A 16,992-nucleotide genomic window follows, 5' to 3' on the forward strand; every position below is an offset into this window, starting at 1 on the left:
TCTATATTTTTTTAATTTTAATTTTCTACTTTTTTCATTATCAAAAGAAAAAGTTAAATTAGTATTTTATAAATAATTTTTCAGTCTTAATATAAATTAGAAAAATTTCGTTTTCCTTGAATAGATATTTTAGATTTAATTTTTAAAAATTTACTTCATTTTTTATATTTAATATTCATAATTATTTCCATTATTGATACATTGTTAATAGGAATATTAAAAACTTTTTTTTTTTATTTATTTCTATAAATTGCAAATCATTGTTTAAAATTTCATTTTTCTCAGTTTCAAAATTTTTTTCCATTTCTTCTATTTCTATTAATTGTAAATCATTTAGTAAAATTTTTATATTAAATGATAAATCCATGATTCTCTTTTAATTTTTCAAATTCGTGATATATTAATCAATAATTATATATGCAATCATTATTAAAAAATATATTTTATATTCACGTGGATAAATCTAGATTATATTAACTTTTTAGAAAAAAAAAATATTACTCTCGCATCAAAAAAAAAAAATATATTAAAAATAGATTAACAATTTTTTTAATTTAGAAATATTATTTAATTTTACAAAATTGAGAAATTACAGAAACCTTAAGTCTGAATTTTAAATTTACCGCTTACCGGCAGTCAATAGCAGCGCTTTATTAAAATTTAAATTTCCTATAATTCAAAAAGTATATAGACAAATTTCAATAATTTTAGTAAAAAAAAATGTGTAATCAATTTTCAATTGTTTTAAATATTGAAATTTAACACAAAAGTCAAATTTGAATATTAATAAAATTTTTAGAATTTTAAATTTCTTTCCGGTTTTGGAAATTAACAGCAGCGCACTCTTGAGCGATTAAAAGGAAATTATAAAAAAAACATGTGGTGAACCGTGCGTGTATGTGTGAGTTTTTAGTTCTTATGTATATAATTTCTTTGGTTATAGTCCTTTAAAAGAAAATTATTGAAACACGAGGTTTCTTTGACTGTTTCGAAATTTCGAAAGAAGAAAAAAAAAAAAAAAAAAACATTCACATGGATTCTAATTCTAGTGCAGCTGCAGATTTTGAACAATTAGACAGTGGAATGGGAAGCAGTGACATGAGATCACCTGAAGTCAAAGCTATTCTTCCCGATGACGATGAAGATGAGGAGGTAGTTGACTGAATTTTCTATTTTCTTTTTTTTTACATAAAAATTTTATTTTATTAAATTATATTAATCTTTCTATTTTTCTCCCTTATTATTTTTTTATTACTTCTAATTTCTAACCTCTCTATAATATTCTGTCGCCTTAAACAAATTAAAAGATTAAAACATTTATTTAAACAAACATTTTGCAAAAAAACCGGTTAAATTTTGTATGAATCGGATTAAATATTCGAAATTTAAATATTTGGATAAATAAATAGTTTTTATAATCAGAAATTGAATATAAATTTTGAGGTTAACTGAACTTATGGAACTTAATTGATTTTGTTTACCAATTTTCCATTTTAAAAAGGTTAAAATTTTGAGTTTACTAAATTAAATGAGAAATATATCAAAATAATTGTTTTCGAAAAATGTGTTCAATTTTTTTTCTAGGATGAAAGTTTAGCTGAGCGTCTCATAGGGTTAACGGAAATGTTTCCAAAGGAAGTACGAAATTTCAGCTACAACATGAGCTCCTGTTTGTGTTCCTGTGTTAAACGTAATTTTAAATTTACATTATTTCAAAAAAAAATCAAATGAAATATTATTTTAAATTGACAATAATATTTTTTTTTCTATTACAGAATTTTACTCAGTTTCCTGTACTCTCACGTGGTTTTTCTTTAGTTCGTCAGCAATTTTAGTTGCACCAATACTCTTTGAAGTAGAGCGTGCACAAATGGAAGAGGCTCAACGTGCACAACAAAAACAAGTTTTATTAGGACCAAATGCAGCAATTTCTAGCGCAGGAACATCAGGACTTCCAATGGCACCACCAATTCCACGATAAATTACATTTAATCACTAAAAAGATATTAAAAAAAAAAAGAAGGTGATATTAATTTGCTGCCAATTTAAAAAAAAAAGAAAAAACTCCCCCTGGATCACATCTTTATTCAAAGTCTGCGTGCAAATTAATTTTTTTCCAATGCATTTTCTTTTTTTTTGTTCACTTTCAATTGAAAGGCGAAAAAAAAAATTGAAACAAGGAGCAAACCAAAGGATTCTTATTTTATCGAGAATTCATAGTGGCATTATATTGATTCTTAAGCTCTAATTTAGCGCTGACTTTTTTTTTTAGCGTAAAAAAAGAGCAAATTACCAAGTTAGTATTTTAATTAAAGACAATTTAATAGAAAAAATAGATCTCAATTTTTTTTCTTTCTCTTTTGCACAGTGAAATTTTTTGTAGATCACTTTAAGTAGACTCGTCATATAATGATGTGATTTTTTTTTTTTTGATGTCCCGAATCAATTGAATTGTTTGTACGTTGTTTTGTTGTGAAATAAATAGAGAATAGTAATAAATTCTTTTCAAGTCTAGAGAGTTGTTTTTTTTTTTTTTTTTTAAATTAAGAAAGAAAGAAACTACCAATTTTTTTTTCAAATAAGCAACATTTATATAATGACAGACATAATAAGATTAAATATTGATTTTGATAGGCGAATTTTTCGTTAATTCGTTATGTTTGTCAATTTTGTAAAGAATTAAAAACAGATTCGATGTTCAGTCATCAAATATTAGGCGATTTTTTTTTACATTTGTTAAAAAAGAAGAATTACATTAAAATCTGTACAGAAAAATTACTTTAGATTACGTAATTCACACATTGCACGTATATAGTATAAATCTAATTTACTAATAAAAAAAAAAAAAAAAGGTACTATTAAGTAGTAATTATAAAAAGTCCATTAGGCACAATTAGTATATATCTCCTAATTATAGAAGAAAACTTCATGATTTCTTCATTAAAAAAAAAAATTAATTTCATAAACCACTTATTAGTAAAAAATAAATTCTTTCAATGATCAAATTAAAAAAAAAAAAAAAAACGGTTTATATTATAAAAACCGTTTAGTCATTTCTGTTTGAGAACAAAATTTTTTCAAATTTGTTTTCATCACGGTAATATTATTTACCGTGTAACTAAAGACGCATTTCTTTAGTAACGACTATTTTGTATTAATAGAGAGATTAAATGGTTATATTTAATCACTACTCTGTTATTTGAAAAAAAAAAATTCTTTTTTTCCCTCGCAAAAAAAAATTGAATTCAGCCAAAAAGTTTTTCAAAACAACCATGACAATAGGGCTTATCATTTTGTTCTTTAAACGTTCCTTTGTTTAATTGTTTTAAACAAAATGCGCAGACAAAATGTTCGGGATGAAATTTACGAAACATTGCTGTTATACAACGACCTGCGAACAAAAAAAGGAAAAATTTATTTTACAAAAATTAAAAATTTGTTATCTTAATTTGAATTGAAAATTAAATTTTATCTAACCTGTAATTGGTTTGTGACATCCGGCACAAAGTGAACCGCGTTTAGCGTGATAATGAGTTTCACAATAAGGCAATCCTTCGTGATCGAAAAATGATCCACCTTGAAATTTTTGTCTACAATCCTGAAACAAATTTTTTTTTTTATCGATTAAAAAAACTAATATGAAAATTTTATTCTTATTTCTAAAAAATATTTAAACTTTCTTCAAAAAAAAAACTAAGAAAAAAAGTTTCCAACTATTTTTTGAAATTAATAAAAATCAAATCAAAATTTCTAATTACAAAAAAATGGTTAATTTTGATTTGAATTTAAAAATTTTTTTTAATTTTTAATTTATAGTAGACGTCGAAAATGACATTACGAAAGGATTTTGAAATCTCGATCGATCGCGTCATTTTTTTGCACACGACCCCAAAAAAAGAAAAAAAAAAAACTGAACAGTTGAATCAGATCTCAAACTCACACATTGGCTCACGTGTGTGATTGAATCTCACATCACCCTCATATTAACCTTGACCTGTTCCCGCAGGCGGTTAAGAGGACATCAACACTCAAAAATACGTCGAGAAGACGATTCAGAGGCTTTGTTTCTTTAATTTTTCATTTTTTTTTCATTTTTTTTTTTTTTTTTTTTTTTTTTTTTTTATTTTTTTGACATTTATTTTCAAATCGTACAAGATTTCTCAAAAAAAAAAAAAAAACCAAAAATCAACAAAAATTTCTTATAAAATAACCACCAATCGCTTTTTTCTCGACTATTTCCCCTTTTTTTTTGGTAAAAGATTTTTTTTTTTTTTGTCCGCTAAAGAAAAATTAATTCACATTATATATTTTTAGAATTAATTTTTCTCGTCGCGTAATTATTGGAAAGTGGAAAAAAAAAGAAGAAAAAATTCGCTTAAAATTCGACCTTCGCCTCGATCACCTGTGAAAAATAAATATGGGAAGGCTCCTCATAATTGGAGCCAAGGGGCAAAAGGGTCAACATTTTTTCAGCAAAAATTTCTCTTTGGTCGACAAAAAAAAAATTTTAGCATTTTTTTTCTTTTTTTTTTTTTTCTCTTTTACGCTTCTTCTTCTTCCTCTTCTTCTTCATCGTCATCGACACCGACGCATTTTGGACATACGGGTTTGCCCTCCATTGCGTAGAAAGATTTTCCAGAAACTGGTTTCTTGCAATCCTACATCGCAAATTGTAAGTTTTTTTTTTGTTTAAAAAAGAATAAAAGAAAAAATGAAAATCTGAAAATAAATTGTTTATGTTTAGAGAGAAAATTAATAAATTTCCTACCCTGCAAACGAAACAATCGGGATGCCATTGGCTGTTTAGAGCGGAAATATAATTCTCCATTATTGCCCGATTACATCCACCGCATTTTGGTGCGAACATATCGAAATAATCCTCACGGCAATATGGTTTTCCATCTCGTTCATGAAAGCCGTCTTCACCAAATTGTTTTCCACATTGGGCGCAAAAAAAGTGTTCCGTGTGCCATGTTTTTTCCAAAGCTGTCACACATTTCTGTGAAAAAAATGTCAATTTGTATCTTGATTTTGAAAATTTAATTTTCATATTTAAATTTTGCCGATTGATATTAATTTTCAAAATTCCCTTTTTCTTACATCGAGAATGGGACCGTTACAATAATTGCATCTAGGCGAAAAAAGATTATGATAATCAGACTCGCAGTAAGGATGTCCTTCTCTTTCAAAAAAGTTCCTGGTACCAAGTTCCTGATTGCAATGTGTGCAAGTAAAATGTTCCGGATGCCATGTTTTTCCCAATGCTGTGATCACCTGGAAAAATACAAATTACAAAAAAAATTCATTACAAAAAAAAAAGAAAAGAAAATTTCTAACCTGCCCGACGATTGGTTTCTCGCAGGCGTTGCAACATCCCTTTTGAGTGGTATTTACTCCTTGACGGCTCATGTCAGCCTGTAAATTTCCTAGCATAGAATCAAGTTGATTTTGTTTAATATGAGTCGCTTGACTCGTACTCGTGACAATTTGACTCTCCTCGTATTGCGGTTGATAAAGATGTTGTGTATGCGTTTCCCTTATATGAATTCTCGTCGATCCCTGATCGTTTGGTAATGGACTTGACGAGCTTTTCGTTGCTTTGTTAGGTTTCGCGTATGGTGAATCTGTCACTGTTTGACGTTGATGATTATTTCCGTGAATCTAAAAAAGGAACATTGATTATAAATCAAATTTGAAATTGTAAAAAAAAAAATTTTTAAATTAATTTTTAATTTAATTTGAAAGAAAAATTGTTTTTGTGCGAGAAAAGTAGAGCGTAAAAAAAGGAGACCTGATCGCGTGAAATGATATCTGATGTGAACGCGTGCTTGCAAACTGGCACTGTGAGCTTTTGGAAACAGCAGTTTACTGTCTTTATCCCCACTCGACTTTTTTGAATTTCTAGGCTTTTCACTCCCCCTCCCCCTCTCTTTTTCTCTTTTACAATGTCGGCTTCCTAATAAACGTTGGAACATTAGGCGGAGAGATCACATCGTCGACGACGAAGATGAAAATGATGCAGGGTGTGGCGACGCAAAGGGAAAGATGACGACTCTCTGGTCCGGGTGGAATGGAAGTTATTTCGGTAACCTGGCCAGCCAAGAATGGGCAGGAGTGTGCTTATAAACGTCAATGATTACTATACTCCCGCATCACTTCTCTCTCTCGATTTCTTCATTTTCCCCTCTTTTTTTTTTTTTTTCAATTTTCTAAAAATTAATTTTAATCCCCTTCGACAAAAAAAAAATTTCCTCCTAAATATAATATCAAATATTGAAATTTATTTTTTTGTTAAAAAAAAAAAAAAATCGAAGCGTAAAATTTTTTTTCTAATATTCAAATTGGTGAAAATTGTCTGTGCCAAATGGTATATAAAGTCGCTCTCAGTGCGCGTATAATTCTAATGTTAGCTTGCAAATTTTCCTAGAAATTTAAAAGCGCGAGGATATCTCAAAAAGATAAGGAAAAGTGTTTACCATATTTTTCTGGATAAATTCCAATTTATTTTTGGAATATCATTTTTTTCTCACCATTTAATTATACACAATTTTTTCAATATTATTCATTCAATTTTTTCATCAAAATAATGAAAAAAAAAAAGAAGCAAATACTATTTAAATAACAAAAATTTAAAAAAATAACCTACCTTAAATTCCGATAGAGATGCCATAAGATCATCTAATTCCTTAGTGGCATTACTTGCCGTGTGTCCATTGGTTGTGAAATTTTGTTCATAATCTGAACGTATAAAAGGACTTCCAATTGAACCAAATCCATTTGTGGGTTCAATTTCTGTCGTTGTTTCTTGAACTGTGACCTTTAGTCTCCCATCCGAAGGATAATAATCTCTGTTAATGTAAAAAATTAAAAAATTAATAAGTATCAAAAAAGTTAATAAAGATCGAAAAAAAAAAACAATTTTCTTTTTTGAAAAAAATAAAATTTTCAAATATTATTATTGAAATGATCTCATCATTATAGCTGTTGCCAGTTAATACGAAAGACGCTCATTTTTCATTTTCACTAAACCTCGAAATACATTTTTCAACCAATTTCATGCGTTTCACTCAATTTTCAAAATAGAGCAATAAATAACGAAAACGAAAATCTCAACATTTAAGTAATAAAAATTTTATTTATGTTCTTATTCAATTTTTTGTTTATCTTAAAAATTTAGTTTTTTTAAAAATAATTATCTTATTATTGACTTTTTTCAATACTAATAATAAAAAATAAAATTATTATTATTACTTTTTAATAATAAAATTAGAAAATAGAAAAAAAAATGTTTAAATAAAAATCCAAACATAAAGGAAATAAATAATTAAAATGAAGTTGTCAAAGAAAATTTCAGTCCTTATCTATTTTTGTGAAATCCTCAGAGATCGATGTTTCTGTGTTCTATATTCTCTTAATAATGAGTGTGAGGCAAGACACAAAAATAGCATCGATCTGTATATCATTCGAAGGTAGAATCCAGCACATTTTAACACATTTGAATAATAAAAAAAAAAAAAAAATAAGTTTCCTGTCAGCTTTACTCAGTACTTTAAATAACAACCTTTAATGTCAACATTTATTTCTTTACCACGATTCAAATAATAATTTATTTTTCAGGATAATCAAATTTACATTTTGAAAACAAATCTCAAAACAAATAATTAAATAAAAAATTCTTTATTCCCAACAAATTGTATCTAATTTAAAAAAAAAAAAACTTCTGAATATTTTTGTTTTTATTAAAATTATATTATTTTTATTTTAATATGAAAATAATTTTTTCTCTTTAAAAAAAAAGAAATACTTACCCATTTGGAATAACAGCGGTATTTAATTCTTCTAATAAGGAATCGACAGTGGGTCGTGATAAAGTATTTCCCGGTGAATGAAGTGTAGGACTAATTGTAACTCCATTTGATGCTCTGCTATCTGTAATTAATTATTTCCCAAAAAAAAAATTCAATTAATCTTTATAATAGATAAAAAATAGATTAAATTTTTAAATCAATTTAATTATCAGTTTTTTTTCTCGAGAATTTAAAAAATTAAATCTGCAAACGAGAAAAAAAAGGGAAAATAATTTTTACAGAATTCTAATCAATCATGATTATAAGAATAATTATTTTGCCAACTTGCGTAATTATACAAGATGAGACAAGTACACAACTTGTCATCGAAAATAATTTGGAATTCATCCAAATTGGCCTCAACCTCAAACGTGTCAGGTGTGATAAAGATTTTAACGCTCGGAAGGTTAAATCATTTTTTTTTAATATTATTCAAAATTTAAGAATATTCTACAAATTTGGTAATTTAAAAAATTAATTCTAATTTAATATTTTAAATTTATTACAATTTTTAATATTTTTCTCAATTGTCGAATTTTACACTTTTATTTTAGAAACATTATTATGTTTTTTGAAAATTATTTAAAAATTTCGATTAAAAAAAAAAGCAATAATTACCTCTGTCTTGAGTATGAGTATTGTAACGAGCATTGCTCAAATCTTGCAAAAGAGTATCCAATTCCGACAAATTATTATTGAGAGAGGGCATTTTTCCTCCACTTGAGCTTTGATTGTATGGAGCACTTCCGGATTTAATTATGGCTTCCTCTATGGCTTCTCGATTTTGATACGTTGGCTGCTCAACAGAAAACAAAAATTATCTTAATTTTAATAAATATTGAATATATTAAATATATATATTTATATAATTAAATTTAATATTTAATTAGTATTTAATTTTAATATTTCTAATATTTATTTTAATATTTAATTTTAATATCAATTGTGGATAAATTAAATTAATTTTTATTTCTCAGAATTAAAATTCTAAAATTCAATTAAATTTACTTAAATTTACTTATGTTGAGAAATATTTTTTAAAATTGATATAGAAAAAAAAATTAATGAAATCAATTTAAATTTAGTGATATTTTCTTATAGAAAATACGCGTAGGATGGCCATAGTCCTTGAAATTTTCTTCACACGATCCCACTGAAATAAAATTTAAAAAAAAAAATCTACTCTAGTATATCAAGTCACAAAGTATCTACTATATTATAATAAAATAAGTTTTTGCATTTTTTATAAATTGACTCCAAAAAAACCAAATTTCCTCAATTTCTTACTATATAATAATAAAAAATTACCTCAAAAAAAAAAATTAAAAAATCTATAACAATGACGGTAAAATAGTTCAAGTCTTTTTAATTATTTTCCAAATTGAAAATATTTATCAATAAGTAATTAAAAGAAAAATCGATTTCAATCGATTTAAAAATTCAATAATATATTGAAATAAAATTCAATTTTTAAATATTGATTCATTTAAAATTCAAAATAAAAATTGGAAATTTTAATAAAAATCAAATTTTTCTTATATAAAAAATATAAAAATTATATAATTTTTTTTTTGTGTGCAAAAAAATGATTGAATTTTTTTTTTTTAAATTAGAAATAAAAAATCAAATAATTTACCGATTGAGATAAAAGAGGGGAATTTTGTCGATTGTCACAGGCTTTGTATGATGGAACAGTAATTGCAGTTGATGAGTGACTTTTCTTTCCATTGAGAGAACCATAGCCAGGTGTTGTAGTTTCAGGTGAGACTGTATTTTGCAAATCAGCAAGAAGAGCATCTGTAACAAAAAATTTTAATTAAATATTACATTGAAATTAAAAATAAATAAATAAATAAATAAAACTAATTCACGCTCACATTAAACTACAATTCAGAAAGCGTTCGAAATCCTTCACCATATAAATAACAGATTTTTTTTTTTTTCCAACTAAAAGAACTTTCACCCTACAAATACTCATCATACCATTTCCTTTAGAGAAAAAAAAATCCCAACAGTAAAAACAAATAATAAATTATTTTCCTAGTAATAAATATTAATATTTTATTATTATATTAATAATTATATAGTAATATTTATTATTATTATTCTTATAATAAAAATAATTATATTATTTTATAATAAAAATATAATTAATATTAAATATAAAAATTAGTAGTAATTTATTATTTGACTTTTTTTCTTTCAGTGACAAAAAATTTCATGAAGCGGATATTGAAATATTTTTTTTGAATCCAGACTTCAATAACTTTTTTTTTTTTTTTTTACAAAGGGTTTTTGTTTTGCCAGGACCTTGAATTAAATTACTTACTAAGATATCGTTCCCATTTAGCATGACGTGCGGCAGTAGCCAATCGAAGATTAAGGGATGGTGACGAGGGTCTCAAAATGTCTGCCATCTTGTTAGGATTTGTTATCTTAATAATCTATTTATATAAATACAATAATTGAATATTTTTTTTTTTTTTTAAAAAGAAGAAATTAATTTTTCAGTCAGACATATTCGACAAAACGAAACAATTCCATTAAATGGAAAACAATCTGGAATTATTGAAAACACTGGTAGTAGTGAATAAATTTTATTTCCAAATTTTCTTTTTTTTATTTAATCCAAAAATTAAAAAATATAAAAATTTGGAAAATAAAATTTAAATTTTAGTTTTCAATACCCCTTTTTTTCAAATAAATATTAGTTAATAAATTCACGCATAAATAATAATTTTCATAATTTTGCAATTATGAAATAATAATACAGAAATGTGAGAAAATCCCAGAGGGCAATTTTTCATTGAGAAACATAAAAACAACTTTGATGATGAATCTTTATATAAAAATATGTGTACGCGAGAAAATTGTATAAAAAAAAATTTTTTGGCATGCTCTAATAGAATTTGTATTAAAATTTTTTTGATTTATTGTTTCACACAAGGAAACAGGGAACAAATTGAGGAAATCATAACACGTAATTATTTCGTGCTATATATGCATAATAACATACCGGAGGTGGTCTTTGAGGAATTTCAACATAAATTGTCGGTGGAATTGAATAGCTTTCGACGCTCGAATAATTCACATTATGTTGCATTTTTGAAAATAATTCCTAATAATTCCAAATTTAATTATATAATTTTTTTTTCCAAAAAAAGTAAAATAGATTTCCAGTGTAAAAAAAATTTTTTCAATAATTAATTATCTAATTATATAAATGAAATGGAATAATAAATTCTGTTTTCAGAGAATATTCGCTGGCATTATTCCAATTTTAAACAATTAAAGTGTTTCTTTCAAGATTTCGAGGTGAAAATAGTAAAAATGTTATTTATATGAAAATCCTAAAAAAAAGGGGGAAAATAGAGTGATAAAACGAGATTATAAGGTTTCCTGAATCGATATTTTGCAATCTTGACGCAAAACAGATTCTTTCGAATATATATATTTTTTTTCCCTTCTTTCTTTCAGCTTACATGTCACCCACGTGTGTGTAAATGCAATGATTATTATTAATAACACCACGTGCATAACATTCGGCCTTGAATTCGATCAAAATAGCAATAGAAATAAAATAATTGAAAAATAATAATTTTTATCGATGATCGAGAAAAAAATTTTTCACTTTTGCTTCAAAAAAAAAAAAGTTATATTTTTAGATAACAGAAGAATAAGAATAGAATATTTTTGAAAACATGACACATTTGTTTTTATAAAGAAAACTCTTTACAAAATTATTTACATAATATAAAATATATAAATTTTTTTAAATAATCAAAAAAAAAAGGAAAAATTTTTTGCTCATAAAAAAAAACAAATTCGAATTGAGCATTTTAAAAATAACTTTTGGCGAGAATGATTCTCTGTGAGTGAAATTTATTGACTGACGGATCGATTGTCTAAAATCTGGAGCAACTAACTGACAACAGTGAATTTTAAAAAACACGTGGAGCTAAAAGAAGAAAAGTCACTTTATTATCTTTGACTGCGATGATATATAATTTTCGTTAATCCCTCTCTTTTTTTTTATAAGCAAGAGAATTTATCACCTTTTGGTAAAAAAAAGAAAAGAAAGGAAAAACGATGAGTCAATGGGGGGATAAATTTTTTTTTTTTTTTTTTTAAATTTTCGCGTATATAAAAGAGAGAAGCGATGTCTGAACTGCAGTCAGAGAGACCGAGACGATTAGAACTGGGCCGTCTTCATGTGGCCCTGCGCTCTTCGACCCGCTAAAAATCACCACGAGTTGTTACGTCAACCTGCTTTCTTGTGTTGGCCCTCCACCGAACACTTTCGCACTAGTTGACATTCTTAGATATAATAATATGCTCTTGGACTATTTTTCTGTGTTGTGTATACATATATATATATATATTGACCCATGCACACGTATAATAAAAATGTCAATCTAAACACAAAAATATATTCTTTCGAGTATTTTTTTTTTTTTTTTAAATTGCAAGAAGCCAACATAAAAAATGACTGCGATGATGACAACTTGTTAGTAATTATGATGATTACTCCTAGTTTGTTAATCTGAAAATTAATTATAATTGTTAGTCAATACAATAACGTAAATATGAAAATAAATAATAATAATAATAATTAAAATTTTAAACTAAAGAAATAAAATTAGTTTTTTTTTTTTTTACAAAATACAGGCCTCGGATCGACTTTAAGACACAAAAAAAGTCATTTCAATCGATTTATATTCCAAAAAAAAGTCGATTTTTTTATTAAAAAAAAAAAAAATTAATTTGTTAATGAATATTTTACTTTAAATAAACAATGTAGATATTAAATTCATATTATTAATTCTGTAATGAGAATAAATTCTATAATAAAAATATTATCAAGAAAATTTATTTTCAATATTTCACAATTGAACTAATTGTAAGACAAATTTTCAAAATTTTTTTTTAAGTAGAACAAATTTCCAAAAAAAATTTATTGAAGTTACATTTTTATAATTTTTTGAAGTCTGATTTATACAATTTATTCGAATTAAAAATTTTGTCATAGTTTTTATGTTTTGATGGTCAAAATAATTTCATGGCAAAAATTTAATCAAGTTTTACAGATTTTTTATTAAAAAAATTTTTTTTTTTAAATAATAATAATTTTGGAAGAGTTAAAGTTAAAATTATTAGAAATGATTGAATTTCAAAAAATTGTAGATGAAAATTTTTTTTAGAAATAATTAAATTTTAGAAGATTTTAAATTGAAATTTTTGAAAATAATTAAATTTCAAAATTGATTTTAATTTGAAATTTAGGAAAATAATTGAATTTTAGTTGATTGTGAATTGAAATTTTTGAAAATAAATGAATATTAGTTGATTTTAAATTGAAAATTTTGAAAATAATGTAATTTCAATCGAAATTATGGAAAATAATTGAATTTTTATTGAAATTTTTGAAAATAACTGAAGAATTTATTAGAATTAAATAAAAAAATTAAATTAAAATAATTAATTAATTAATAATTAATTAATTTAATTAAATTACAAAAAAATTGAACTTTAAAATTTTTTTCATTACAAAATACTTTCAGATAATTGAATTTTCGAAGAATATTATAAAAAATTATTAAAAATAAAATTAAAATTTTAGAAATAATTTAATTTCAAGTGATTTTGTAATTTTATTTGCTAATTTTTTTTTTAAATTATAAACAATTATTAAATTTCATAAAAATTTTAATTCAAAAATAATTTAAGATAATTGAATTTGTGAAGAATTTCAATTAAAATTATTAAAAATAATTAGTTTAGTGAAGAATTTTAATTCAAAATTTGTTAAATAATTAAAATAAAGAACATCTGAAGATTTGCATTGTATTCTCAAAAAAAAGTATTTTGTTTTAAAATTTTGTAAATAAATTTTTTTAAAAAGTCGAAAAAGTCGCATTTTATTAAAATAAGTCGAAAAAAGTCGGTAAAAGTCGAAAAAGTCGTGTAATCCGAGGCCTGAATATATAAAAAATGAGGCTGAATCTGCAATTTGAAAAAAAAGTAATAATTTATATTAATTAATTATTAGATCTATGATTAATAAATTATAATATTAATTATTATTCCAACTTTTATATCAGTTATATAATAATAATAATTATTATTATTTTTAATTAGTAGTCAGTAATTAATTGATTATTAATAATTATATTAATAATTAATATTTATTAATTAATATTAAAATAATAATAATTAATAATCAATTAATAACAAAAATTAATAATTTTATAATATTTCATCAAAAATTGTCACGAAAAATTTTCTTTTTCAATAATAATAATTCCTGTAAAAACACTTACGAGATAATATTAATCTGTCGAAGTGAAAAATAATCCTAGTCACGAAATTGCCATTGTTTTTTTTTCAATCTTTTAAACATTATTTTTTTTTTTTTTTTCTATGAAACTTTAACGAACTATTATCAATGAAAATTGCCAAGTTACTGGTATAGCGATATAAACGTAAATTGAGACGTAAAACGAGAAAAATACACATGTTAATGACGTGGGATTAGAGATTACCCCACCAACCTACATATAATAAAAGAATATCATATAAGACTTCCGAGCAATTAATATGCATCAGTGTTTGATTACTCTCACACACACAAACGGAGAAGGGAATTCTAATAATGATGTCATAGGCATCCATTCACGGTATTGAAGGTTCTTAATTGGCTCAATTTGTCCTCCATCTTTTTCATTTCCACTAAATAATTTTAAATATTACAAAAAAAAGACAATTTTCTCTTATTTTTTTTCAATCATTCAAAAAAAAAAAAATTACAAAAAAAATTGTAAATATTGTTTTAAAAAAATTTGTAAAATAATTCGTAACTAAAATAGAAATTGTCAATTTTTTTAAATATTTTTAGAAAACCTAATTTTTGTTTCAGTTAAAAAATCAAAAAATTTTGTTTCCTACAAAAATTGCTACAAACAAATAACATCTTTCGTCAAAATCACGAACTAAACAACAAAAAACGTCGGTAACATCTCGAATCTATTTTTGAAAAAAAAAAAAAATGAATTTTCAAATATATTTTTTCAATAAAAAAATCAAAAAAATATAAAGACGGAACAAATAACAAAATAATTGGAAAAAAATATTATTAATTTCGAAGATATAAAAAAAAAAATCCCAAAACTGAGAGAGTAAAAAAAATTAATTTTTTCGCCAATTTATTTTTTTTTTTACAATATAAAACTTACATCCAGGTGGTGAACCTTTTTTAACGGTAATCCTATAGGGTTGATAAGTTGCGCCAGGCTCAAGTTTTCCATACATTGTGCGATCCATGATTTTTTTGACTTTGTAACACACGCGTATATTAAAAAATAAATTTATCAAAGAAAATACACAATAATAAAAGAAAAAAATTAAATTGATCACAACAACTTGGAATATTATGCTCTATATATAAAGTCGAGATTTAATCTTGGAATTTGCCTCCTTTAATTGAAAACTTCACTCACGCTAACTACACTCTATTGCCTACTTTAATTCTCAATTTAAAATAACAATTAATTCCTCTCACTTTCTCATTTAATTTTAATATATGACAGAATATTTAACGCGGAAAAATTGTCAAACAAAGTATTTATCAAAAAAAAAAGACAAAACATTTTTTTCAAAATTTATTCCAAAAAAATTGCCTTTTTATTAAGTATTTTACAAATTTTTTATATCAATTATAATTTATTAATTTTTAATTTATTGTATTATATTTATAAATAATGCAATATAAATAATATAATATTAATAATAAATTAAAATAATATAATACTGAAAGAAAAAAAAAAAAAACGAAACTAATTTTCCAACCTAACCTCAATTGTCAGAAATAAATTCAATTAATCAGCAAAGTTGACTTATAATGAAATTGATTGTTTCGAAAAATTTGCTTAATTATCGCTTTTGTCAATGGGGTTAGAAAAAAAGGTAATAATCACCTCACACACGAACTTATATTCCGCAATCGCGAAACGATACTTATTTTTTCTTCAATGGTCAACGAGAAAATGCGTAGGAAGTTGAAAAACGAGAAAAATCGAGACGTGTGGGTCACTTGCGGTTATATTTGCTTAAGAGAATCGCGGTGGTGCCCAGTAGGTCGGATGCGATTGTATCATCTTTGCGCGCATGGTGTCGTCTAGTTATTGTATATCCGCACGCACCGGAACACGTGGTGACGATAACGATGAGGCTAAAACACTATTTTACACAAGAAACTGCTCTCTAAAGCTGATGCAGCCTCAACAGACGACAACTAAAAATACGTGATATCCGATTCAGCCGACAAAACGACATTTCTTATTTGCTTCTCAGTTTATTATATATATATCTCTCTACGCACAAGCAGAGAGAGAGAGAATAGAATTAGGGATGCTGCGAAGAGCATTCGCCTCTACACGATCTTATTTTTGCGATATTTGATATCCGGATCAGTGAACTCGGAAAAGAAAAGTAATTATTATTATTATTATTATTCAAATTAATTGAAATCGTTACAAAAGAAATTCAAATATTTGATTACTCTCAGCTCACACCTGTATTTATTTTCAGTGACGATTTCAATTTTCTAAAAAAAGAATATTTACAAAAAATTGTTTTAATATTAAAATTAAAAAAAAAAAAAAATATCTTGAAATTTGTTTATCATGGAAAATTTTTTTGAATCGACTTCTATATTGGAATTGAAGAAAAAGAATGCAAAAATAAAAAAAAAAAAACTTTCTCTCTCATTTCAGTGAATTTCTGGAAATGAAGGATTCATTCTATTTCTAAAGATATGACTAATTCACGTATGGTGCGATGGCAAAATGGTCTTTTATCGAAGAACGTAGTTTGGAGCAAGAAAATTACGTCACAACCTGAAGGAGGATATGGTTATATAGAATTTAGTGTGTATGTGTGCAGTTAAACGAACATATATTTAAAGGAAAGTATGACAAAATAAAATTCGAAATGGTGCGTGACATCACCCACACGCACCTGAATTTATAAAACATAAAATTAACAAATCATCTCTTTTAATACCATTTATAGTTTTCAAAATTTATTTCTCTATTCCTAAAAAAAAGCCATTGTTTTGAAATTAATATTTTTCGCCTATTTTATTTTT

At 24.8% G+C, this 16,992-nt stretch overlaps 3 protein-coding genes across 5 annotated transcripts in view; 2 read left to right on the forward strand and 1 right to left on the reverse strand.

Annotated features, from left to right (window-relative positions):
• Window positions 1-16,992, forward strand: part of LOC127284189 (60S ribosomal protein L10) — an 88,066-nt gene that overhangs the window by 44,711 nt on the left and 26,363 nt on the right. The window lies entirely within an intron of this gene.
• Window positions 883-2,514, forward strand: LOC127284192 (mitochondrial import receptor subunit TOM22 homolog). The gene is made up of 3 exons (XM_051309517.1): window positions 883-1,152; window positions 1,585-1,690; window positions 1,776-2,514. The coding sequence occupies exons 1-3, from the start codon at window positions 1,033-1,035 to the stop codon at window positions 1,979-1,981; spliced, it is 432 nt and encodes a 143-aa protein (XP_051165474.1). The 5' UTR covers window positions 883-1,032; the 3' UTR covers window positions 1,982-2,514.
• Window positions 1,916-14,313, reverse strand: LOC127284177 (paxillin). 3 transcript variants are annotated; one of them, XM_051309494.1, is made up of 11 exons: window positions 10,864-10,977; window positions 10,177-10,291; window positions 9,484-9,644; window positions 8,466-8,643; window positions 7,809-7,929; window positions 6,647-6,848; window positions 5,338-5,661; window positions 5,101-5,274; window positions 4,769-4,999; window positions 3,478-3,598; window positions 1,916-3,391 (listed from the first exon to the last, which is right to left on the reverse strand). In XM_051309494.1, the coding sequence occupies exons 1-11, from the start codon at window positions 10,948-10,950 to the stop codon at window positions 3,246-3,248; spliced, it is 1,860 nt and encodes a 619-aa protein (XP_051165451.1). In that variant the 5' UTR covers window positions 10,951-10,977; the 3' UTR covers window positions 1,916-3,245. The 3 variants fall into 3 exon arrangements, with proteins under 3 accessions (XP_051165451.1, XP_051165454.1, XP_051165453.1); XM_051309497.1 differs by lacking the exons at window positions 10,177-10,291; window positions 10,864-10,977 and adding an exon at window positions 14,168-14,313; XM_051309496.1 differs by lacking the exons at window positions 1,916-3,391; window positions 3,478-3,598; window positions 10,864-10,977 and adding an exon at window positions 4,180-4,658.

This window comes from Leptopilina boulardi, unplaced genomic scaffold (assembly GCF_019393585.1).
Source record: "Leptopilina boulardi isolate dan_hultmark-lab unplaced genomic scaffold, ZJU_Lbou_2.1 LbouV2_32, whole genome shotgun sequence".
Taxonomy (NCBI): Eukaryota; Metazoa; Arthropoda; class Insecta; order Hymenoptera; family Figitidae; genus Leptopilina; species Leptopilina boulardi.